This window comes from Tasmannia lanceolata, unplaced genomic scaffold, assembly GCF_043159265.1.
Source record: "Tasmannia lanceolata isolate RefF3 unplaced genomic scaffold, GAP_Taslan_0.1 ptg000007l, whole genome shotgun sequence".
Lineage (NCBI taxonomy): Eukaryota > Viridiplantae > Streptophyta > Magnoliopsida > Canellales > Winteraceae > Tasmannia > Tasmannia lanceolata.
The window spans coordinates 12,363,621-12,390,017 of NW_027518684.1; the positions used below are offsets into that span (position 1 = coordinate 12,363,621).

The following is a 26,397-nucleotide window of genomic DNA, read 5'->3' on the forward strand; positions in this document are numbered from 1 at the left end:
TATCTGAATGAGCCACGAAGTATATTGTGCCCTAGGAGAAAAACAAGCTATATAGTAGGGCTGCAACTCGGGTCGGGCGGGTCGGGTTTTGGAGAACCCAACCCCTACCCGAGAAATATCTCGGGTCGGGTCAGGTCGGGTTTTTTTTCGGAAAACCCATGATTCCCAAACCCGGCCCTACCCATGATAAATCTCGGGTCGGTTCGGGTCGAGTTTTTTCACGTTGCCGCAATTTTTTAAGGAAAATTCTTATTTGGCAAGGCAACTCAACTCATAGAAGCAGAAATTACACTCACATTACACTTGAATCAAACAATGATGTAATTACACTCACATTACACTTGAATCAAACAATGTTGTAATCAAACAATGTTGTAATTACAATCAAACAATGCTGAATCAAACACTTGAATCAACTCAATTCATAGAAGCAGAAATTACACTCACATACAATAACAGTGGGTACGTGGGTTTTCACTTTTAACTTTTAACTAACAATAGAAAAAAATGGACATACTATAACTTATGTAATTCGGGTCGGGTCGGGTCGGGCCCCTTCAAACCCGGCTCGACCCGAGATTCATACGGGCTTTTGAATGCTCAACCCGGCTCGACCCGAAACCCATGAAACATGAACCCAACTCAGGCTATTTTCGGGTCGGGTTGATGCGGGTTGGGTAAAACCCGGCTCGAGTTGCAGCCCTACTATATAGTCTAAGGACAACTATTTTTTCAGTTATCCGAAACATTTATTTGCTTATGGTGGCCTGAAAAAACTTGGACTGAGTTTGGATTGGTCGAATCATTGAAATCTATGTCCTAATGGAATGGGAAAAATTAAAATAAAAAATTTAGGGAAATGTTATCAACACTACTGTATTTTAACGAGGGCACTCCTCACTTTATTAAAGGAACAATTACCAGACAAACATTAGTTAAATTATCAACACGACCCATGCTTTTCAAAAATTATCAATGAGGGACAAAAGAGGTCTTGTCAGTAAGAGTTGGACGAAAATGCCCTTTGGCATTTACATTACATTTTGACCTTGTTTTTTCTTTCTACCCTCTTCTTTTACTTTTCCATTATCACCTTTTAATTTTTCATCCTACTAGTCATCTTCCTCCTTGTTCAGCCACCATTGTTGCTGGCAAATCTTGAAAACTTGAATGTTGAGTTCTTACCATCTATCTCTTTGTATCTAAGTTTTGTTTTTCTTTTCTTTTTTTAGGGTTTTGCACTATTTTTCATTCCTCTGTTTCTGATTTATCTTGTTTAGGATTTAAGCGGTTTGTATTTTAGGGTGTCTTCTGGAGATAATGCATGGATGGCTTCACTCACATTTTTGGAAGACAACTGGTTGTATAAGAAAAAGTTAATGTAATACATCAATGGATGGTTACATATTTTTTGATGTACTTAAATTTTTTTTTGTAATACACAAATTGGGATGTAATACATGAAGCACATTTAATGAAAACAACATCCATTTCTTTTGTTATTTCTATCATGAGCATAATTGAAGTGCCATTACAAGAGTTGTTATATGCAGGGGGTTTTGTAGCAGAAGGGGTTTATCAACTCTCTGGAAGGGGGTTAGTAACTCTCAAAAGTAGGGTTATCAATTTTCGAATGGGCTTATCAAGTGCTTGAAAATTGGCCGAGGGTACTGGAGTTTTGGAAGGGGGTTTTCAAGTCTTTATGATTGGGGTTATCTAGTATAAAAAATGGGGTTACCAATTTTCGAATGGGGTGATCAAGTCCCTAAAAATTGGCCAAGGGTACTGGAGGTTTGGAAGGGGGTTTTCAAGTCTCTGGGATCGGGGTTATCTAGTATAAAAAATGGGGTTACCGATTTCTGAATGTGCTTATCAAGTCCTTGAGAATTGGCCGAGGGTACTGGAGTTTTCGAATGGGGTTTTCAAGTCTCTGAGATTGGGGTTATCAAGTATCAAAATGGGGTTACCAATTTCCGAATGGGCTTATCAAGTCCTTGAAAATTGGCCGAGGGTACTAGAGTTTTGAAAGGGGTTTTCAAGTATTTTGGATTGGGGTTATCTAGTATCAAATGGGGTTACCAATTTACGAATGGGCTTATCAAGTCCCTTAGAATTGGTCGAGGGTACTGGAGTCTTGGAAGGGGGTTTTCAAGTCTTTGGGGTTGGGGTTATCCTATCAAAATGAGGTTACCAAATTCCGAATGGGCTTATCAAGTCCCTTATGAACACATTTTTACTTGCTGTTTTTTCTTCACTCTTTCATTTTCACCATTTTTTTCTTTCTACGCTACGATTCATCTTCCTCATCCTCCATTGAAAGGGAGAGAGAAATGCAAAACCCTAAAACAAACGAAAAACAAAACCTAGATATAGAGAGATAGATGGGAATGAGCTCACGTTCAAGTTTTCGAGCTTTCCCGCCTCCAATGGTGGCTAAATGATGAAGAAGATGACTGGTAAGGTAAAAAACAAAGTTGAAAATGAAAAAGTAAAAAAAAAAAGAGGGAAAGAAGAGAGAAGAGGGAAAAGTGGAAAAGCAAAACATGTTGCTTAAGAAAAGGGCATTTTCGTCCAGCTTTTAATGACCAGACCTCTTTTGTCCCTCGTTGATAATTTCTGAAAAGCATGGGTCCAGTTGATAATTCCGCCTAATTTTTTTCCCCCATTGGTAATTGGTCCTTTATTAAAAGTACGGTATGTCGATATGGCCCGCAGTATAGGATGATCCAAACCGTCCATTAGATGGGCCACAGCCTATATAGGTTGTGCCTCAAAATCATTTCCATAGGTTGATTCTAACCCTCCGATCTGAATGTTAGAGGGTTGATCCTAACCCGGTTGACCCTCTATAGATCGGAGGGTTACAATCAAGCTATAGAAATAATTTTTGGGGCACAACCTATTTAGGCTATGGCCCATCTAATTTTTGGGGCACAACGCATTTCAGTTTCGGAATGCGTTTCGGTCCTCACCGAGAAATTTCAAACGAAATCAAACGAAACAAGATAAAATAATATTTTATCCCTTACAAAATTTTGGTTGAAATTGCCGAATTTCATAATTTAGCCTGAAATTTCGGGAAAATATTAAATAAAGAATAAAATCCAGATTTTTTGGTCATTCTCCTTAAATTTAGGAATGAAATTTTTGGGAAAACTAAATTTCGATCGAAATTTTGTGACCTTTTGTGGACCCGCGATCCGAGACGGGGCGCGGGGGACGTGCCCCCACGACGCGAGTCTCGGGATCATCCACGTGAAGGAGAGCTCCGCCAAGGAACTCTCGAAAGAGTGCCCCTCACAGCATGAGCGGCGATGTGAAGTGAGATACCTCTCGATTCAGGGACCAGCCCGGATTCGAGACGCACCTCGAATAAAGAAAGAGTCGCCATCCAAGGAAGTGGGCCCTGGATCCCATGCTGTGCTCTGTCGCAACAGATAACCAGAGATATAAAAGGTCCGTGCCTGATGACGAATGGGGAAGGGGTTAGGCGCCCCCAATTCGCCCAAGTGCGAGCACCTGGTCTCTTATGCCATTTTTAATTAACTTTGAAGAATTTTGGGCGAAAATCATGTGAAATGGGAACGAGCATCCCCGAGAAAACGTCTATCTAAGCATGCATGACCCGGGGATGGGCAAAAGAAAATAGACATCCAAATCCTAACTCATCGCATCTAATCCTAACTCATCACATCTAAGAAAGCAATAAACAATCGCACGCATAGCTACAGCTAAGCAGATAATGACAGATATGGTAAGCAGAAAAGCAGTAAATAGCCACAGCTAAGCATGTGAAACTAAGCGCACAAATAATAAGCAAGCTGAAAGTAAACACACAAGGAACCAAAGACAAACACACGATAAACAAAAGATGCAAGGAAAGAAATGAATCGATAAATCGATGGTACATGAGGACCGAGAATGCCAGGGAAAATAAAAGGGAGCGTACGATAGGCTCAGGGAGCGATTCTAATGAATCAAACTCAAAAATCCTGATCCGCTAAAGATCGGATAGGTCTCACGATCGTCATAGCCTATCGTTGGGCTCAGCGAGGACAATCCCTGCGAAGGGGCCACGCTACGTCGTCGCCCGTCCCAAAACGCGATAAAAACGTCGGAAAATCGATAAAACCGGCAAACCACGATGAAAACCGGAAATGGAATGAAAAGAGGGCTCCGAGTGACCTGGCAATCACCGTCCTTGCCCTTTTTTTTTTGCTTTTGTTTTGAAATATTTGAAAATATTTATTAAAAGGGTTTGACTGAACTTGGGTGGACGAAAATGTGAGAAATATTTACAAAATGGTGTAAAAAGAGTGGAAAAAATAATGGTGACTGCACTCAGGATGCCAGCAGCACGCCTGAGCTGCCTACGTACCCCTCAGCTAGGGATCAAGCCATCCGTAGTTCGGAAGGATTTCCTAACTACTCCTAATGACTCGAGTTTTTGAGATTTTTGATTTTTCAGATGTTTTTTTGATTTTTTCGACACAAGAGGACAGAATCCTATCATCACAAGGGGAGGACAGACTCCTGATATCCCGCAAAGGTTGGACAGCATCCTATGCTTTGCGGGGGGGAATGAACAGAATAACAACTCTGCAAGGGTTGGACAGCATCCTATACCTTGCAAGAGCGGATAGAAGAATCACGCGATTGGACGAGGGGATTGACAGAATCCTAACCCCTATGATGACAAGACTGACTCCTGAAAGACTGAAGGACTGACTCCTATGCTGAAGACTGACTCTGAAAGATGGAAGGACGGAATCCTAAACTCTCTATGACAGACTCTAAAAAAAGAAGAAATCCACACAAACGGGCCCCACACAAACGGGTCCCACATCAGCGGGCCCCACACAAGCGGGCCCCACATAAACGGGCCCCACACCAGCGGGCCCCACATCAGCGGGCCCCACATAAGCGGGTCCCACACACAGCGGGTCCCACATCAGCGGGTCCCACATCAGCGGGCCCCACACAAGCGGGTCCCACATAAGCGGGCCCCACACAAGCGGGTCCCACATAAGCGGGCCCCACATAAGCGGGCCCCACATCAGCGGGCCCCACACAAGCGGGTCCCACACACAGCGGGTCCCACATCAGCGGGCCCCACACCAGCGGGCCCCACACAAGCGGGTCCTACATAAACGGGTCCTACATAAATGGGTCCCACACAAACGGGCCCCACACAAACGGGCCCCACACAAACGGGCCCCACATCAGCGGGCCCCACACCAGCGGGCCCCACACAAAAGCGGGTCCCACACAAGCGGGCCCCACACAATATGCCGTGACAAATCAACTAGAACAAAAGAAATGAAAACTAGCAGACCTATTCAAAACCAAAATAATCAAAGTACCAGACTCTTCCTATCATCAAGAATTACAGCAGCACTCCATGATGAATTTGCAAGAAGAAATGAGAAAATTATAAGTAAAACCCTTACCTGAAAAGATGATTTGATTCTTATGGGCTAGGCATTTGCTGGTAACCAGGTGTTGTCATTCAAGTGATCGGATTTCAGCGGAACTACAAAGGAACTAGCCAACCGGGACATGGCCGGAATCCGGCAATGGTGCGATCGGAGAAGATGAAGTGAGGGAAGGGTTTTGGGATTTTTTTTTTCTCTCTCTCTCTCTCTCTTTCTTTCTCTCTCTTTCTCTCTCTCTCTCTGCCGATTTCCCTTTTCTTTTCTGGTCTTTTTTCTTTGGTTTTTCTCCTCTGGTTTTTCCTCTGCTCTCTTTTTTTCTCCTCTGGTTTTTTTTTTTTGCCTTTTTTCTTCCACTCGTCCCTCTGTGCGAGAGATAGAGGGAGACTCATCATGAGTCATCATGAGGGGGAGAAGAATGAGAGTTTTTTGTCCCCCTCATGTCCCCCCCATTTCTTCCCCATTTTCTCATTTTTTGTAAAAAAAAATCAAAAACAATCATCACATCACATGGCATCGGATGCCGAAAGAAAACAAAAATCATTACTGCCCACTTTAAAAAAACAAAGAAAATGATGACATTCCTTATTCTGTCTTTGAATACAAGCGGGTCCCACATCAGCGGGCCCCACACAAACGGGTCCCACAAAGCGGGTCCCACACCAGCGGGCCCCACACAAATGGATCCCACACAAGTGGGTCCCACACAAGCGGGTCCCACAAAAGCGGATCCCACACAAGTGGGCCCCACATTATCTTTTGCTTGGATTAATGCCATTCATTTTCCGCCTGACCTCGAGATTTCATTTGAATACGCAGGTTTAGGGCCCTGTCAAAATGGGGTGTCTACACCTTTCAAGTTTACCCAATTTTGGTTTTGGTCTCAATTGAAACCCGAAATTTCGGATTTCGGTCAAGACTTAAAACCTTGGTTGTACCTACATATAGTATTGTAAAGTACTTGTACTTCCAACAACATTTTTTAAGAAGGTCCTCTCTTATATCTTATATCACTAGATCTTTCTATTTTTCCCTTATTAAGTATTAGAAATAAGAGATTATAAATTACCAAGGTAGAAACAATGTCGCTTCCAGGTCTAGCAATAGGATATTAGATATTATAAATTTATGGTGCATTCATTTTTTTTTGAAATGGTGAAAAATATCATAAAAAGAACAGGGGGGACCGAGATGGACCACACCCGAGAATACAGGAAACAAGAAAAAGAAAGAAAAATTACAAAATAATACTCACGGAGGGAGAAAATCAAACCATTCCAATTCCGATCGACTAACTCCACCCCTAGCCAAACCATCCGCCTCTCCATTAGCGGACCTCCGCACATGATTAAACACAATACTCGAACCCGAGATTAAATCCTCTATTTCATCAAAAATAGAATAGAATCTCCATGGAGGCAACACCGCCCTACTTAACCACCGAATCACATTGAGTGAATCACCCTCCACAATAGTTTTGTCCATGTTCTCTCTATCAATTCTTTTGATACCTTGATAAGCCGCCTTTATTTCGGCCTCCGAAGCATCACATATTCCAAGAGGGCCAGAATAAGCCCACACAACTCCACCACAATCATTGCGAAACACACCTCCAACCCCGGCCGGACCCGGGTTTCCAAGACTCGAACCATCAAAATTCATTTTAAGCATTCCACAAGGAGGAGTCTCCCACCGTTGAGCAATCCGAGGCCTATTATCCGAACAAAAACAAACTTCCTTCCACCCCTCCCAAAGGTCATAAGCCGATACAAAACGGAAAGCCGAAAGACATCTCGCCCAAGATATTGATAGTGCAATGATTTTTATGTAAAGCCAATACGGAGATTTGGCTATCCCTTCAAAAACTCGAGAGTTTCTCTCTTTCCAAATCACCCACCACGTCGCAAGCAAACAAATATTCCATAATATTTTTCCTTTCTTCCTCCAAGGCACAAAACCCCATTGATCTACCAAATTCGGAATAGATGATGGAAAGACCCAAGCAATACCAAACCTCGAAAGTATGAGACTCCATAGCTGACGAGTGAAGGAACAATGCATGAAAAGATGACCCACAGATTCCCCATCATTCAAGCATAGAGGGCAATGGTCAATGAGCAACATACCACGCTTTCGTAGAAAGTTAATCGTTTGAATCCGATCGCGACATACTGCCCAACCGAAGATACAAACACTAGGCGGGCAATGAAATTTCCATACCTTGGCTGATATAGAGGATACATCACCAGGCACCAAGAGAAAATAGAAAGATTTGACAGAGAAGATACCTGAAGATTCCGCAGTCCATATTCTTTTATCCACACCATTCCTCTTAATGTAACACCCATCAAGAAGCTCAAGAAAACGGGATACCGACTCTAACTCCCTATCAAAGAAATTCCTCCTGAAAACCGGGGACCATACAAGAACACCCCTAGTACGGTCAAAACAATCACCAACAAAAGCCTCTTTATCAGAAGCTGCTCTATAAAGATCCGGGAACAATTCCAAGAGTGGCTTCTCCGCACACCACACATCACTCCAAAATTTAATCCTATCCCCCGAATAAACTCTAAACCTAATGTTCAAATTAAAGGAGTGAGACATTTTCAAAATGTCGCTCCAAACAGACAATCCTTTATTCTTCAAGCGATTGTCAGATGCCCACAACCCCGACAGACAACCATATTTACTGTTAATAACTTTAACCCACATTTGAGATTGTTCTTCTCCAAACCTCCATAGCCATTTACCCAATAAAGCATGATTAAATTCCCTGATTCTTCTAATACCCAAACCACCTTTCTTAATGGGTAAGCACACATTTTTCCAGCTAACTAGAGGGATACAATTTTTCACGACATTTCCTCCCCATAAGAATCTTCGTTGAATTTGTTCAAGTCTCAAAACAACACTAATTGGACACTTGAACAAGGACAAAAAATAAATAGGGATATGGGCCAAAACCGCCTTGACCAATACAAGCCTTCCCCCTCTAGAGACAAGATTCCTTTTCCATGAGTCCAACCTCCTTTCAATTCTTTCAACAATAGGTTCCCACAAAAGTCTATTAGGTCTTCTTACCCCCAACGGGAGACCCAGATAATTTATGGTGCATTCATTATGAGAGCCCCAACAGTATGTGTGTTTTGCGTGGAGGCCAAAGTAGAAGTTTTGGAAATCCTGTTGAAAGAAGACTAACACATGACCAAAAGACGAGGGAAGAAAATTTGGACGGTGTCTTTTCAAGGTGATTCTCTCTGGTTCTTCAACCTAGGAAGGGAAGGAGAAGAAGAACGTCGAAGTAAGCTTTCGTGCCGACCACGAAAACTAAGTGTGTTCTTTGTGTTTGGCAATTTTCAACGAAGTGGTGTCAGAGTTGCTAAGGGGAGAACTCACCCTTAAAAGCTAACCGTTAAGGGAGAGGGTGCCCAAGTCCTTATAAGCCCCTCCACATCCATTAACTTTTCTAATGTGGGAACTTTGCTTTTGCGTGAAGCCCTCGGCCCAACAATCTCCCCCTCCACACAGTAACAATGTGCGAATTACAAGATCTTTCCCGTGGGATTTTTCTCTGTCCTCAAGGGAACACCGGGCTTACTGAGGTCTAGCTTCTCCGTCAAGGGGAGGATCTCCAAGTCCTTATAAGCTCATCCACATCCATTTGGGATCTTTTCTTTTGCGTGGAACCCAACTCTCTCTCTCTCTCTCTCTCTCTCTCTCACACACACACACACACACACACACACACACAAATTGTTGGGTTGTCCTCCTCCAAGGCCATATGGGAAACCTTGGAGAAGATGTTGGCATCTCCATCTCGCGCTCTAGTCATGCAGATTCTACTGAACTATAGACCATATGCAAGGACAATCTATCCATAACTATCTTTACATGGCACAAGTCCAAGTAATAATGGTTTGGACTAATGCTAAGTTCAAGTAATGGGTTAGCCTTGGTCAAGAGTATTAAACCTTCTCCTCACTAGCATGATGACTACTCACGCCAATAACTTGTCCTTGTGAAGATCTTCACGGCCTCCTTTTCAGCCATGAATTAAGGTTGGAGATGAAAGCTCGATCGTTCTTCCATGTTACTACACCGGGAATAAATTTGGGTCGTGGTCATGGCCGTGGCCGTGGTGTTGAATGTGGGCCCACTATAAACAGAGGGCCAAACTGTTGAACAGATGTCACGCGGATGGGGCCCACACATTCTCGTGTAGTTGATTGGTCATTTTAAATTGACATGGCCAGACATTAAGCCAACGTATATACAGTTTCAAACCTTGTTTGCTTCCTAAAAGTTTTGGATGTTTGAGTAAGTAAAGGTCATAATTGTCGCTAAGTTGGGGTCACAGGCAAGATTGATTTTGGCTTAATTATAACTGCTCCCCTTGGCATTTCCTTCATGTCCATTTCTTTACTTCTCTCTATCAAAATAAAACGACAATCCCCCAATTATTTATATTCTATAGAATGGAAAGTTAAGAGTTTGGTTTTAAAATTTAAGATTTTATAATCACCAAAAAAGTGCTTAAGTGTAGGGAAAGAGATTGGAATTTAGTGATTAAATTAAAATTAGAATTGCTCATGCATATAGACTAGCTCATTAAAATTATTATACTTACAGGACAAAACCTTACACAGTTGTAACCACTCCACAATACTTAAATTTAAAAAGTCACATTCATGGGTGCATCCCATTTATAAATTAATCACATTTTTTAAGTACCTTGATTCCCTTCCAACGAGACTCCATGTAGTAGGAATCGTCACCTTGTGCATAAACACCACACTTGAAGTAGTGAAATGTCCCCCCACTATCATTGAACTCTAGTTTTAAGATTCCATTGATAAAAATTGAAACTTTTCCGGCCCCAACATCATGGATAACATTTAAGCGGAACCATTCATCATAGATATAAGGAACCAGAATCTCCCTTCTGTAGTACATGAGTTTACCATCATATACTCGTATCATCAGTGTTGTGTTGGCGTTCTTTGCACGAAAGAGTTGCATGATACACACGCCTGATGTCCCATTCGGAACATAACCATATCCTTCGAATTGCCAAACGCCCGAAGAATAGTCATAGCCCTGGGAGACCAATTAGTAGAATGAATGATAGAGGGATTCAAATTTTGCAAGTAGTTAGAAGTTGTAACCCAGATTCTCGGATTATTGGGCAAGTTAAAAGATTTTTTAAAATGATTAGAAAGTCGTCTTGAAATTTATTTAACAACATGTGCGTTTGTGTGTGTACTTATTTCTCTAAGTGTATGTGTTTTCTGGATTAGGATGTGAGTTCCCTTTTCACTTGAGTGTTTATTCAATAAATTTGAATTTCTCGTGAGTATTTACAACTGATATATAAGAAATCGGCAACTTATAAAGTTTTCAAATTCCTGGTTTTAAATTAATCTCGTGAGATTTACAAATAATAAATAAGAAATCTTATCTAGTTTTTTAACTCCTGGTTTTAAATTAAGAAAATTCACATTTTATCCAAGAAATAGGACAAATCCTAATTGTTGGGACCCGAGTAGAACTCGCCCTCAAAAGTTAGGTATTAAGGGGAGGGAACCCATTCCCTTATAAGCCCATCCACATCGTTACACTTTTCGGATGTGTGACTATTTTGCTTTCACGTGGAACCCTCCAATAATCTCCCCTCCATGTGGAAGCACCGTCGACAATCTCGCTCCTCCACGCAACAGGAACGTGGAAACTACGAGATCTTCCCCATGGAATATTTTTCCGTCCTCGGAGGCATAACGGGGTTACCGAGATCTTCCCGGGAGTAACCACGTCTCAGCTCTGATACCATTTGTTGGGACCCGGGTAGAATTCGCCCTCAAAAGCTAGCTTTTAGGGGCGAGTTCTACCCGGTTAAATTCCCTACAAGTGGTATCAGAGCCGGGCACGTGGTAACTCCGGTTTAGCCCCTGAGGATGGAAATATCCCTCGGGGAAGATCTCGGTAACCCCGGTATGCCTCCGAGGATGGAAAAATCCCTCGGGGAAGATCTCGTAGTTCCCACACTCCTGCCACATGGAGGGGTGAGATTGTCCACATTGCTTCTGCGTGGAGGGGGAGATTATTAGGGTTCCACGCAAAGGCAAATAGTCCCACATTAGAAAAGTGATGGGGATGGGGCTGGGTTATAAGGGAAATGGGCACCCTCCCTCTAACAGCTAGCTTTTAGGGGCGAGTTCTACCAGCCGATTTTCAAAAGAAAAAAACATAATGTTTACTACCATTTTAATTACTGTACATAAAAGGATAAAAAAATAATTATAACAAATCAATTGTGAATTCCAAATGACCCTGAATAATTAGTGTAGGGAATTTAACCGCGTAGAACTCGCCCCTAAAAGCTAGCTGTTAGAGGGAGGGTGCCCATTTCCCATCACTTTTCTGATGTGGGACTATTTGTTTTTGCGTGGAACCCTAACAATCTCCCCCTCCACGCAGAAGCAATGTGGACAATCTCGCCCCTCCACGCGGCAGGAACGTGGGAACTACGAGATCTTCCCCGAGGGATTTTTCCGTTCTCGGAGGCATAACGGGGTTACCGAGATCTTCCCGGGAATTACCACGCCAGCTCTGATGCTATTTGTTGGGACCCGGGTAGAACTTGCCCTCAAAAGCTAGCTTTTAGGGGCGAGTTCTACCCGGTTAAATTCCCTACAACTGGTATCAGAGCCGGGCACGTGGTAACCCCGGTTTAGCCCCTGAGGATGGAAATATCCCTCGAGGAAGATCTTGGTAACCTCGGTATGCCTCCGAGGACGGAAAAATCCCTCGGGGAAGATCTCGTAGTTCCCACGTTCCTGCCGCGTGGAGGGGCGAGATTGTCCACATTGCTTCTGCGTGGAGGGGGAGATTGTTAGGGTTCCACGCAAAAACAAATAGTCCCACATCAGAAAAGTGATGGCAAATGGGCACCCTCCCTCTAACAGCTAGCTTTTAGGGGCGAGTTCTACCCGGTTAAATTCCCTACACTAATTATTCAGCGTTATTTGGAATTCACAATTGATTTTTTATAATTATTTTTTTATCCTTTTATGTACAGTAATTAAAATGGTAGTAAACATTATGTTTTTTTCTTTTGAAAATCGGCTGGTATCCATGTTCTTCCTATTTTAACCAACCAACATTGTGGTGAATATCTATGACAATACCTAATATGTAGCAGTAAACACGCAATGATATCACCTATTTAATTTTTCCATTTTGAATAATTGTTTTAGTGGATTGATATATGCACACAATTATTTCTCTAATTAAAAGACAACAAATTAAAGCACATAGGAGAATAGTTAAGTGTATGTGTTGGGTAGATTAGGATGTGAGCTCCCTTTCACTTGAATGTTTATTCCATAATTTTGAATTTCTCATGAAATCTACAAGTAATATATGAGAAATCAACAACTTAATTATTTGGAAAATTCCTGTTTTTTAATTAAGAAAAATCACATTTCATCCAAAAAAAGAGAGAAATCTTAATTATTCAGGATCATTTAAAGTTCAAAAGGGGCATTAGAAATCCCGAATTTTGTAATTATTCAGAAAATTTTGTAACTATGTTCATAGCTACGAAGTTTAATAACAACAAGCAAGTTTTTAAGTATACTTTACCATAAGTCAGTTTCAATTAATGAAAAAACTTAGGAGAGTCTAAGAATATGTACACGTATACGAATTTCGCTGCGAGGCTTGGTGCTGCTGTTACGAGAGAGCGGCTTGTCCGTAGAGAAGACCCAAAACCAGTGGATTCCATCAATGAATCTATACCGTTGGTTTTCGGGCAAGTTCCAAGGTTTATGGATGTGAAAGTTAGAACTGTTGAGTGGAAGGGAGACAAAACCATCCGTCGGATCGGACGGGGCCCAACCAATGGCTTTGTGGTAGATGCAAAGGAAAATAGTGAAGATTGAAAGAGCTAAGAAAGAAGAACCCATCTCCTTGTTCTTCAAGAAGAAAGGAGAAGATAGATGAAAATGGATACCGTATAAGGGGAGGAAAAGTGAAGGATAAAAGTGGAAGAGAGGGGTTCAAATTAGTGAATTCTCCTTGTCAAGAAGTTCATGTTCTTCATTTACAAACTGAAAGAGAATGATCACATTTTATTTTGGTACAATTTGGTCCACCAAGGCAAAGAACTATAATTTTTTGTTCCACTCTTTAAGATTAAGACTTTCAGGTGAAAACTATGTCAGTTTGTCTTATATGTGAAAAAAAATGTAATAAAAAACAAGAAACGGTGGCAGTGGCAGTGTCTAAATTTTTGGGTAAGCTTTCGGCGCAATTGGTTGTTTCAGAAACCCTAAAAGCTAATAGCTACGGAGAACTGGAGGATCTTTTATATATATATATATATATATATATATATATATATATATATATATATATATAGCTGACAGAGAGAAAAGAATGTGGATGTGAGCTTGATGGAGATTAATTATATAAGTTTGTAATGGCGGACAGAGAAAAAAGAATGATACGAATTTCACCTCCCTTTTTGCAAAACAACACCATTTATTCCATTAACAAGTTAAACCACAAGAAGCCAAGTATATACAACATAGTACAAAGTTTCATATGCATGTTTTGATTTGTTTTCCGCTTCATCTCAATCACAGTTTTTAAGGACTTTGATTCCCTTCCAACGAGATTCCATGTAGTGGGAAGTGTCCTTCGTGAATAAACACCACATTTGAAGTAATGAAAGGTCCCTCCATGAACATTTGCCTCTAATTTTTGAACCCCATTAATGAAAACCATAACTTTTTGGGCACCAACATCATGGATAACGTTTAAGTGAAACCATTGATCGTAGATATGAGGAACCAAGACCGAGCTCAGGTAATACGAAAGTGTACCATTATATACCGCCATGGCAAGTGTTGTGGCTTGGCTGTTGTAATCACACTATTTGTTGTAAACCATTAATAGAATTGGAATGTATAGAAGAATTGTTAGTGAGATAATCAAATAATGAAGTGAGGTACGGTTTACCGAATCTCCTTAAAGCAATTTGTTCCTGCCTATGGTGCAAAGATAATGAACAATGCTTCCCAAGATACAACACTTCCAACCAGGCTTGATTAGCACTATCAAACTTGGGTGCGATCGAAATTTACTTAGATCAACACACTCAGAGAAAACACTTGGAAAATTTGATTTGATATCAAAAGATAGTTTTCTTTCAGAGAACAACTCTTTCTGCAGAAGAAAATTGTGTCTTGGATGAAAAATTCGTTTGCTATTTATAGAAAATGAATGGACATGTCTTTTCACCAAAAAATTAAATGGAGAATTTGTAACGTTCAGGAAATAAATAAAGAATTTATAACTGTCATGAAATGCAAGGAGAATTTGTAACTTTCAGGAAATAATGGACATGAACCATTAAACCATTTTAAGTTACAACAATCCATTTTAAATTACAAAGGAAATAATGGACATGAGCCATTAAACCATTTTAGGTTACAACATTGGCCACTTGCACCGGCCAAAGAGTTGCATTATACACACGCCAGACGTCCCTTTGGGCACGTACCCGTGCCCTTCGAATTGCCACACTCCCGAAGAATAATCATAGCACTATACCAAACAAATTATCAAAGAATATGAAAGTAAAAATGATTAAATAACACCAACACTTGCAGCTTAAGTGTCTGTTTGTTTTAGAATATGACAACCGATTGGGGAGTCCCCAACCGATTACTGGACTCAAATTTAGTACAATATCGGTCCAATAATCAGTTGGGAGTCCACAAGCGGTTGTCATAATCTAAAACAAATAGTAAGCTTTTGGAGTAATTGGTTGTTTCACATGGTATCAGAGCACTGCCTCACGGCATGTCTGGGTTCAAAACCCACCAACTCGTTGATAGTAAAAGATTCACATGTACGGCAAACCCAAAAAAAGAGGAGCCACACATGAGAGGAAGTATTGAAGTATAAATGATTAAATAATACAAGTCTATATATCAGCTTAAGCTTTTGTAGTAATTGGTTGTTTCCCAAAGATAAACAATGGGAGAAAAAATCGCTAGTTCAATCTTATATTTTAGGTGCTAATAATACAAAAACAAAATAATTGGGTAGATGGCATTCGGAAAAACTACCAAAGACATCCATTTCTCCCTATTCCACATTTAAAGCGGTAAAAAATATGGTTTTTTTAAGGGATGTGGAGTAGCTTATGGAGATTCTCATTCTCCCATTTCCGCAGTTTCGTCCGCTCTAAAAGAGAGAAAATGATAAGCGTTGTGAAATGGGCCATTAATCATTTTTGTTAAGATTTTATATCCTTTTGAATATGGTGATCATGAAAATTATTATAATTAAGCTCTCCTTCGATCATTTTGGCGACCTTGTCTAAGACTTGTTTATAGTAACATCCACAAGTTATATTTATAGACTGTACTTAGTGCGATATCATTTCCAGAAAATCATTTGTCATTAGAGGATCCTAACCATTTTGTGACAACGGATTACAAACGGATGATGGAATAAAAAAAAAAATTGTTATTTGTTGCGCAGGAGATGATATTTTCACTCCCCTGCATTACGCATGCGCTCCCTTTATAACGTGATTTGACGTAAAAAAGTGTCAATCATCGCCCTTGTTGGGCCCATATCAAATAATTACAACAATCTCGTCAATGTTACTTTTGCATGGGTCGCCCTTGAATGTGGGCCCATTATAAACATAGGGCCAAACTGTTGACCAGATGTCACACGGATGGGCCCCACGCATTCGCGTGTAGTTGATTGGTCATTTTAAAAAGACATGGCCAGACATTATCCCAACGTATATACAGTTTCAAGCCTTGTTTGCTTCCTAAAAAATTTTGGATGTTTTGAGTAAATAAAGGACGTAATTGTCGCTTCGTTGGGGTACCGGGCAAGATTGATTTTGGCTTATAACTGCTCCCCTTGGCATTTTCCTTCGTTAGCATTTGTTTAATTACTTCTCTCTATCAAAACAAAACCACAATCCCACAATTATCTATATTCTATAGAATGGAAAGTTAAGAGTATGGTTTTAAAATTTAAGATTTTATAATCAATAAAAAAGTGCATAAGACTAGCTAATAGGGAAAGAGATTATAATTAATTTAGTGATTAAATTAAAATTAGAATTGCTCATGCATATAGACTAGCATTTTCCACCTCCTTCCTTCTCACACCCTCTCACATAGTTGGGCCCTCGATTATTCCGTGGAATAACTTTTCATGGTTGCCAACATGGCCTCAATTAAAAGATGGGCCCTTAGAAAGATAACAATATAAATCCTTCTTACCATTGAAAAAAAACACCATATATTACACTTATAGGGCAAGATCATACACATTTGTAACCACCCCACAATACTTAAAAAAGTCACACTCATGGGTGCATCCCATTTATAAATCACATTTTTTAAGTACCTTGATTCCCTTCCAACGAGACTCCATGTAGTAGGAATCGTTATCTTGTGCATAAACACCACACTTGAAGTAGTGAAATGCCCCCCCACGATCATTCACCTCTAGTTTTAAGACTCCATTGATAAAAACCGAAACATTTCCGGCCCCAACATCATGGATAACATTTAAGCGGAACCATTCATCATAGATATAAGGAACCAGGACCTCCCTCCTGTAGTACATGAGTTTACCATCATATACTCGCATCATCAGTGTTGTGTTGGCATTCTTTGCACCAAAGAGTTGCATGATACACACGCCTGAAGTCCCATTCGGAACATAACCATATCCTTGGAATTGCCATACGCCTGAAGAATAGTCATAGCCCTGGGAGACCAGTTAGTAGAATTAATGATGGAGGGATTCAAATATTGCAAGGAATTAGAAGTTGTAGCCCAGATTCGCGGATAAATTGGCAAGTTAACAGATTTTTAAAAATGATTAGAAAGTGGTCTTGAAATTTTTGAAAAAATATGGGTGTGTTTTTTATTTGACAACATGTGCATTTGTGTGTGTGCGCGCTCGGGCGCTTATTTATCTAAGTGTATGTGTGCTGGATTAGCATGTGAGTTCCCTTTTCACTCGAGTGTTTATTCAATAAATTTGAATTTCTCGTGAGATTTACAAATAATATATAAGAAATCGGCAACTTATATAGTTGTTTAATATTCCTGGTTTTAAATTAAGAAAGTTCACATTTTATCCAAAAAATAGAACAAATCCTAATTATTCAAGGTCATTTGGAATTCACAATTGATTTGTTATAATTATTTTTTTATCCTTTTATGTACAGTAATTAAAATCGTAGTAAACATTAATTTTATTTTATTTTATTTTTTTGAAAATCGGCTGGTATCCATGTTCTTCCTTTATTAACCAACCAACATTGTGGTGGATATCTATGACTAGGGGTGCAAGTTTGGCCCTGTCCGCCCTGACCAGCCCTAAGCCCGAACAGGGTCAGGGCTGGATTTTCCAACCCTGAGGGCGGGTCAGGGTTCATTTTTTTAGACCCTGACTCAGGTCGGGTCGGGTTCTGGGTTAATGCCTCGGGTACCCTGACCCGGCCCGACATTATGTTTTATGTTTTCTATTATCTTGGATTGATGTTTCTTTAGATTATTATTATTAATTGTCTCTGTTGCCCGTCATGTTGTTGAATTCATATTGTCTTATTTTGTTCCCTTTCTCTGTTTATTGATCATTTTGTTCTATATGATAAGTGGTTGCTTTATTTTTGGCACTCTTAACAGGTACTTGCACTAGGGTCAATTAGGGCCGGCCCGGCTCGGCCCAGCCCAATCAGGGCCCATCAGAGTGGGCCAGGGCCAGCACTGAGACCTGTAGGGCGGGCAATGGGTTGAGGTTTTTCGGCTCTGACTCAGGGTCAGGGCGGGTCAGGGCCGAGATAATGGGTTCCAGGGTTGGGCTAGGGTTTTGAAAAACCCGACCCTATTGCAGCCCTATCTATGACAATACCTAATATGCAGCAGTAAACATGCAATGATATCACCCATTTAATTTTTCCATTTTGAATAATTGTTTTGATGGATCGTTATATATGTACACAGTTATTTCTGTAATTAAGAGACAACAAATTAAAGCAAATAGGAGAATACTTAAGTGTATATGTTGGGTAGATCAGGATGTGAGCTCCCTTTTCACTTGAATGTTTATTCCATAATTTTGAATTTCTCATGAAATCTACAAGTAATATATGAGAAATCAACAACTTATTTGGAAAATTCCTGTTTTGAAAAATCACATTTCATACAAAAAAAGAGAGAAATCTTAATTATTCAGGATCATTTAAAGTTCAAAAAGGGCATTAGAAATCCCGAATTTTGTAATTATTCAGAAACTTTTGTAACTATGTTGATAGCTACAAAATGTAATACCAACAAGCGAGTTTTCAAGTATACTTTACCATAAGTCAGTTGCAATTAATGAAGAAACTTAGAAGAGTCTGAGAAAATGTACACGAATACGAATCTCGCTGCGAGGGTTGGTGTTGCTGTTGCGAGAGAGTGGCTCGTCAGTAGAGAAGACCCAAAACCAGTGGATTCCATCAGTGAATCTATACCGTTGGTTTTCGGGCAAGTTCCAAGGTTTATGGATGTGAAAGTTAGAACTGTTGAGTGGAAGGGAAACAAAACCTTCCGCCGGATCAGACGGGGCCGAACCAATGGCTTTGTGGTAGATGCAAAGGAATATAGTGAAGATTGAAACAGCTAAGAGAGAAGAACCCATCTCTCCTTGCTCTTCAAGAAGAGAAGAGAAGATAGATGAAAATGGATATGGTATAAGGGGAGGAAAAGTGAAGGATAAAAGTGGAAGAGAGGGGTTCAATTAGTGAATTCTCCTTGTCAAGAAGTTCATGTTCCTCATTTCTTAACTGACAGAGAGAATGGTCAGATTTTATTTTGGTAACGTAGTCAATTATTGGTGCAATTTGGTCCACCAAGGCAAAGAACTATAATTTTTTGTTCACGTCTTTAAAATTAAGACTTTCACCTCTCAGTTTGTCTTTCAAAAAAAAAAAAAAAACTATGTCAGTTTGTCTCATATGTGAAAAAAATGTAATCAAATACAAGAAACGGTGGCAGTGGAAGTCCCTAAATTTTTGGGTAAGCTTTCGGAGCAATTGGTTGTTTCACATACCCTAAAAGCTTATAGCTATGGAGAACTGGAGGATCTATATACTAGGCTGTTGATGTGAGCTTGATGGAGATTAATTATATAAGTTTGTAATGGCTGACAGAGAGAAAAGAATGAAACGAATTTTACAAATATCTCCTTTACTACAAAACAACACCATTTATTTCATTAACCACAAGAAGCCAAGTATAACACAGAACAAACTTTCATATGCATGTTTTGATTTGTTCCCCTCATCTCTATCACATTTTTTTAAGGACTTTGATTCCCTTCCAACGGGATTCCATGTAGTGGGAAGGCATCCTTTGTGAATAAACACCACATTTGAAGTAATGAGAGGTCCCCCGTGATCATTCGCCTCTAATTTTAGAACACCATTAATGAAAACCCTAACTTTTCCGGCACCAACATCATGGATGACGTTTAAGCGGAACCATTGATCGTAGATATGAGGAACCAAGACTGAGCTCAGGTAATATGAAAGTGTACCATTATATACCACCATGGCAAGTGTTGTGGCTTGGTCACTTGCACCAAAGAGTTGCATGATACACACTCCAGACGTCCCTTTGGGCACGTACCTGTGCCCTTCGAATTGCCACACTCCGGAAGAATAATCATAGCCCTATTACAAACAAATTATCAAAGAATTTTGAAGTAAAAATGATTAAATAACACCAAGTCTTGCAGCTTAAGGGCCTGTTTGTTTAAGATTATGACAACCGATTGTGGAGTCCCCAGCTGATTATTTTACATCATTAAGTTTCAGGAGTATTTTAGTCTCCTGTATTTTTTCGCAACTCGAATAAATGTCTGGATGTTAACCCTATTTTAGGAACTTTTGATATTTCATTTAAGAAGGATTTGTGGAGATTAGCCTAGGAATTTTGGTTTCTCTTTTCGTATCCTTTGGTTTCTTTAGACCTTGGGTCAATCTTCCATCAGATTGGTATCGGAGCCAGGTTACCACCTCAAGCACAACATGCTGCCATGAAGGAGGGTTTGTATGATTGGGATGGAAAACCTGGGTCAGAGGGAAGTAGCGAAACTTTGTCAGTGATTGAATCCCTAACCCAATGTTATCAGTTTTGGAAAATCCACGATAAAAGGATGAGGAATCCATACCATGAAGTGACTCCAAGATGACCGAAACAAGAGAGATGGTCAACCGAGACGTTCACGAACGCCGCTAAAAGGCAGAATGTACGCTGGTATTACATTTACCGTCGTTCATGAATGCCGGTAATATGTGTTGCAGAAATTATTACAAAAAGTTAGTAAGCGGACCCTCAATGACCAATGCAGGCAAAGTGTAAATTAGTCCAGCCATCCCACCCCCACCCACCCAAGTGTAAAGTCCTTACTCCGCCCCTGTCTCCGGATGGTAATCTCTTCTTCCAGCTCTCTTGGAATTCAGTGAGATTCCCTTCCAATTTCTGGCGGCATAACTTTGTTTGGACTTTGGAATAAATTCATTTCCCCCAAGGGTCTCTTTTCTTTATTGTAGTGCTTTGCTCAATCACACCCCGACTGACTTGAGGCTCAACTCGGGGCAGTTTTAGCTGGCCTCTAGGTGCTATTTGTGCAACAGAAATGAGAAATCTGAAGTACATCTCTTCTCACGTCTCATTGCTGGATCCATTTGGGCCTTGAGAACTGGTTTAGAATACATTGTCTCCCAGCTTATAGTTTCTCGATCTCTTTTGCAATTAGTCCTGGCAAAATCTTTGTTTTTGCGTCTCTGTTATGTTACTGCGTGGGGATTCAGACTTGATTCCAAGTTCCATGGCATCGAGATCTCTAGATTCAAAATCATCTACGCTAACAAACAGTGGTGGACTGCTATGATCAGATCTCACCATGATTTCTGGTCCAAAGATCCCAAGTTTAGTTCACTCGTTGCCAAGAAACTTAAAACCTCTATCTGAAAGCTCCTAAGATTGATCCAGTGCATTCATCTCCAAACAGCTTAATATTGAATATCTAGCTATTCTCAGAAGAATTAGACGGAAAATTACTCAGTTCATTTCGTTGTATTCTTCTCGTTTCTTTATAAAGCTTTGCATTGGTTCACAAAAAAAAAAAAAAAGTCTTATTGGTGATCTTGATTTTTTGTTATAGGTGAAGTCAAGGGTGATAGAATTAGCGAAACAAATAGAGAATGAATATGGGGTTGCCGCGGCATCAACATTTATCTTCAGAATTACCAATTCCCAATGCCTCAGATGAACCTTCAGAGCCAAACCCTTTCCAGTGGTTGCTTCTGGCTATAGTGAAATGGTGTTAGTCTTCCTTGGGTATCATAGCAATTTTCTCAATACTTTGCATGTGTATATAATTTCGTTACCAGTTCTTTAGGTGAGCTCTAGTCTTGATAGGTTGTATTATTGGTTTACACATGCTTGATTAATAAAAAGAAATTCAAATATGTTAGTTGTTTTAGCCAGTCCTCTCTTTTCAAAAACACCCATGAAAACTGAAAACTGCAAGTAGAAAGCAAGAAAAAATTGCAATATCTACAAAACTGCTAAGGATTATGAGTTTGGTTAACTGTATTGATGAGAGCGTCCTTCTGTTTGGATTAGAAGTTGACATCAACTGTATAATGGACTAAAAATAATAATTAATGGTTTAGCTTGTCTTAATTTAACCTTAAACAAAAGGGGGATGAATCAGTTGGCTGGGGTTCATCCGGTGAAGGTAGAATCAACATAAAAGAAATGTGAATATGCAACCATTTGTCTTTATAGTATAAAAAAACAGGTATTATGATATTATTCAGATGGTTCAAGAGTCCAAGCATGTCTTACATAACATGGTCTTCTTTCATGTGTTTGTCTCTTTCCATTCATCTGATCTTCCATCATTTCTCCTGTAGCAATCAATTTCTCACGTTGCTGTGTTTTGTATTTTGTTGTTGGTGTGTTTTGTATTTTTGTTACAGGGTGGGTTCCAAAAGGGATCAATCCCGTGACCAAAACCATGACGTTGGGCATGTTTGGCAACCAAGGAAAATTATTCCATGGAATATTCTTGGGCTCAATTGTGAAAGAAGAGCTGAGAAGGAGGGAGGGGGGGGGGAAGATTTGAGAGTAGGGCTGCACATGGTTCGGTCCGGTTCGGTTTAAGGGAATTTCTTAAACCGAACCGATCCCATCGGTTTGGATTTTTTCCAAACTGTAACCGAACCGATTGGCAGTTGAAGCAAACCAAACCGAACCGGTTTTGACCGGTTCGGTTTGGTTCAGTTCACGGTTTATCTGTATTTTACCTATAAGCAATGGGCAGTCATAAATAGAAAAAGACATAATGGATTACTATTGGACGAACCCTTTGATTTTGGGGATAATGGACAACTTTGGACCATTTGATTTTGGGGATAATGGACGAACCGTTTGAAGTTTGAAGTTGAGTGGCAAAAAATACTAAAAAGAGATATCTGAACCGGTTCGGTTCGGTTTTCATATCAATTGCGGTTTGGTTCGGTTTTGTGGATTAATATTTTTTGAACCGTGAACAGAACCGATTGGATTGGTTTTGTGAAAATCGTAACCACGACCGAACCGGTAGATATAAAAACCGAACCGAACCGAATGGTCTGGTTCGGTTCGGTTTATCGGTTTGAGCGGTTTTGTTGTGCAGCCCTATTTGAGAGGGCCTACTGGAGAGAGCATGGTGACAGCATGAGAAATTCATAAAAACCACTGAAAATAATACACTATTCAAATTCGTTTTTTTTCTTCCTGTTTTTAGGGGGGCTTTTCATGCTCTCCTCAATCCCTTCCAGTAAGTATCTCCCTCTCTGCTCTTCTCTCACAACCAGCCCTACCAGTATTCTATGGAATATTTTTTCTTAGTTACCAAACATGGCCTAAGTAACAAAGTATTTTCGGATGAGTCATTTTCAATTAAAAGGCTAAAAAAAAAAAGGGGAAATGATTTCAACACAACCATGTTTTGATACAAGACACTCATGTTTCTTGTCTTTTAGTATTTAAAGAGCTGTAAAAGGGTTTTTAAGGTTCCCAAGAAGCACTTATGTGACAAGTAAATGCTAAAAGACAAGATACATGAGCGCATGTATCAAAACATAGTTGTGCTGAAATCATTTCCCCAAAAAAAAAAAAACAGCAGTGTATTCACAAATAGTCTTTTTACATTACAAGGGAGTGGCCCTGGCAAGAAAAAGGGGCGAATATATCATTTCCGGATAAAATTTTCAGGAGGTACCCAAAATAAAAGGTTGGGAAAAAAATTCATGCTTTTTCAAGAACTCAAAATGGAAATTTTCTCGAATAAGATTATAATGAATATTAAGTTGCATTGGCTTCTAGAATTTTTTTTTATCTACACGACCATCTTTTGATAATTGGACGAATCTCCACGTATTACATTTCACCAATTGGTTGCTGAGAATTTTTGGGAATTGTAATAGCTCTTGACAGCTGGATAAAATGGTTTGGGGAGTGATAAATCGACTCCCCAAATTGATAAATCTACTCCCCATGTGTCTTTCTCTCTCCTCTAGGTTAGAGAGAGAGAAAGAGGAGAGAGATAGACACATGGGGAGTCGATTTATCCTTTTGGGGAGTCGATTTATCACTGCCCAATTGTAGACACCCCATTTTGACCGTACCCTAATAGCGCTATTTGGTTGCTAGTCCTGGTAAACTAATGTTTTAGAGCCCCAAGTTTCACCCCAGGTTAGCTTATGATCCCACCAGGTTCCCCTTAAAATTTGGTCAAAATCTGAGCTAGTTTGGGTAGTGAGCAATGCCGTGATAGAAGTGTAGTTCAAATCTGGAAAGGGGGTAAATTATCTGCACTAGGGGGTGTATTTTCCAAGCTATTGAATCAAAGGCATGAAAGGAGGGTGAATTATCTCATCTGGGCTGCGGCTGATTCGCGCTCCCATCAAACTGTGTGCGCTCATCAAAATGGGGAGTGCCAATATCAGCGGCCATTTCTTGGTTTATATATGCCGGTGAAAGAGAAAAAGGGGAGAGGATTTTCTTCATCTTCGTTAGAGAAGTTTCGAGAGATCTGAGAGAGAGAGAATGTTGCAGGCAGCTTCCAATCTCCTTCTCCGACGGATCTACCGGCCGGAATCTGAGCTCCGATCGCCGGGTGCTCCGTCTAAAGTCCTTCTAGTAGTCCCTTCTTCTGCTTTATCTTCGCTATTCCTCTGTTTCATTTTTTTTCCGCCTAAATCCATATCAAATATCTTCTTCTCTGATTAACTGTGCTGGATTCCGGTTAGGTTTTGATCGAGTTCTTGTTTCTCCATCTTCATTACACTATCCTTTATCATTGCTTTGAATTTGAGGTTTGAGATTTAATTTTTGTGGTTGAAAATCTTAGATCTTAGGTCAACAAAACCCTAGTCTCTTCTTATCTTTTCCTCCGGCCAGGATATCAAAGCTCCGGCCAATTCGAACTAGAAATCCTAGATCCAATTATTGGAATGTTGATCTGCCATTTCCTTAGCCAGAGCCATAGATCTACCTTGGAAATCGTGGATCGAACTTTGACAACCTTGGATCTGATTTATTGTCCATTGAAATTGATCATTGTAGAGGATCTGCTTGGAATTTGACTATTATTCGCGGATCTGCTTATTGAAGGACATCATATCAGAGAGCAAGATAGGAAGGGAGATCTGTGGAAAATTAGAGAGGGAAAGAGGCCAGTGCGATTCATTTTCTTCAATCAATTCATTGATCTCTATGATCTCATGAGATCCAGCTGTCGATCCACTATCTCTGGCATCTTTGGCTTCAACTTATATCATTGGTAAAGGATATTCTCGATTCAGGTAATTTGTTTATTCTTTACATGATTTATGTGTGAAAATGGTTTTTAGATTAATTATGGTTCTTAGATGATTAATTACGAAGATTTTATTTCTCTAAATTTGCTTGGATAAGTAGTTCTTCATGCTATATGCGATGGATTTTGTGAAGAAAAGAGATATGAGTAGGTGAAATTTTCATATATGGTTATTATTCTCTAATTTCTACATTAATTGTATGTTTATCCTGAAATTTGACATGAAGAAAATGATTTTGTCTTTACTGATGAAAGACAAATTAGATGTTACTGCATGCTTGTATTTTTAGCATATATTTTGGATAATTTTATATGGATTCAAGAGTATTTGGTCTGATGCTTTATTCTGGAATTATATGGGCAGCAGTTATATCAGTTTTATATTTATATTTATTGGAATCTAGAAAAGGCAGAAGTTTTATGGCTCCATTCTGAGTTTCTTTGTACTTATATGGTCAGTGTAGAGATCAAAGCATTGAAATATCCTCATTATTTACCATCAGTTTATAAATTTTCTATAAAGTGTTTCCTTGTCTCGAAAATCAGTTGGTTGTTTCAGAGTTTAATTATATCTTATTTGCTGTCTTATTAGTATATGAAGGAAGCTTTGAATAGAGAGTGCTTTATATGCAAATGAGTATTAAATTTTAAATAAGTAGGGAGGTTTTTCTGGATGATATTTGGCTGAAGATAAAAAAAGAAAGAAAGAGTGGAGAAGTTAAGGCTATAGTTTTATTGAATTTTGAGGTGTATAGTTGGGCCATTTGAGCTATACCTGTTATGTTGATTGTATTCTTGATATGTGCTTCATTTAGGCTATGTCGAGCTTCGGTTAAAAAAAAATGCTATGAAATGAGATATATAGTTGGAATTCCTGGAATTGAGCCATGAATTTGAGTTTCCATTTTTTTGGAAGGTAAGTGAAAATTCTGTCACTTCTATTTTATTCCCCCAAGCCAAACCTTTAAGCAATTCCAGTTGGATGAAAATG

At 39.7% G+C, this 26,397-nt stretch overlaps 2 protein-coding genes across 2 annotated transcripts; both read right to left on the reverse strand.

Annotated features, from left to right (window-relative positions):
• Positions 1-10,145: 10,145 nt before the first annotated feature.
• On the reverse strand, positions 10,146-13,485 carry LOC143880990 (citrate-binding protein-like). Its single transcript, XM_077383965.1, has 2 exons — positions 13,130-13,485; positions 10,146-10,532 (listed from the first exon to the last, which is right to left on the reverse strand). The coding sequence occupies exons 1-2, from the start codon at positions 13,397-13,399 to the stop codon at positions 10,146-10,148; spliced, it is 657 nt and encodes a 218-aa protein (XP_077240080.1). The 5' UTR covers positions 13,400-13,485.
• Positions 13,486-16,816: 3,331 nt separating this feature from the next.
• On the reverse strand, positions 16,817-19,169 carry LOC143880588 (citrate-binding protein-like). The gene is made up of 2 exons (XM_077383580.1): positions 18,900-19,169; positions 16,817-17,246 (listed from the first exon to the last, which is right to left on the reverse strand). The coding sequence occupies exons 1-2, from the start codon at positions 19,167-19,169 to the stop codon at positions 16,857-16,859; spliced, it is 660 nt and encodes a 219-aa protein (XP_077239695.1). The 3' UTR covers positions 16,817-16,856.
• Between the last annotated feature and the right edge of the window lie 7,228 nt (positions 19,170-26,397).

What these genes read in the sequence shown, in the direction of transcription:
- LOC143880588 (XM_077383580.1), bottom strand. Translation starts at nt 19,169, where the DNA reads ATGGGTTCTTCTCTCTTAGCTGTTTCAATCTTCACTATATTCCTTTGC. An exon ending in GCAGCGAGATTCGTATTCGT is followed by an intron (nt 17,247 to 18,899) that starts GTACATTTTCTC and finishes CTGGTCTCCCAG; the next exon opens with GGCTATGACTATTCTTCAGG.
- LOC143880990 (XM_077383965.1), bottom strand. Translation starts at nt 13,399, where the DNA reads ATGGGTTCTTCTTTCTTAGCTCTTTCAATCTTCACTATTTTCCTTTGC. An exon ending in GCAGCGAAATTCGTATACGT is followed by an intron (nt 10,533 to 13,129) that starts GTACATATTCTT and finishes TTGGTCTCCCAG; the next exon opens with GGCTATGACTATTCTTCGGG.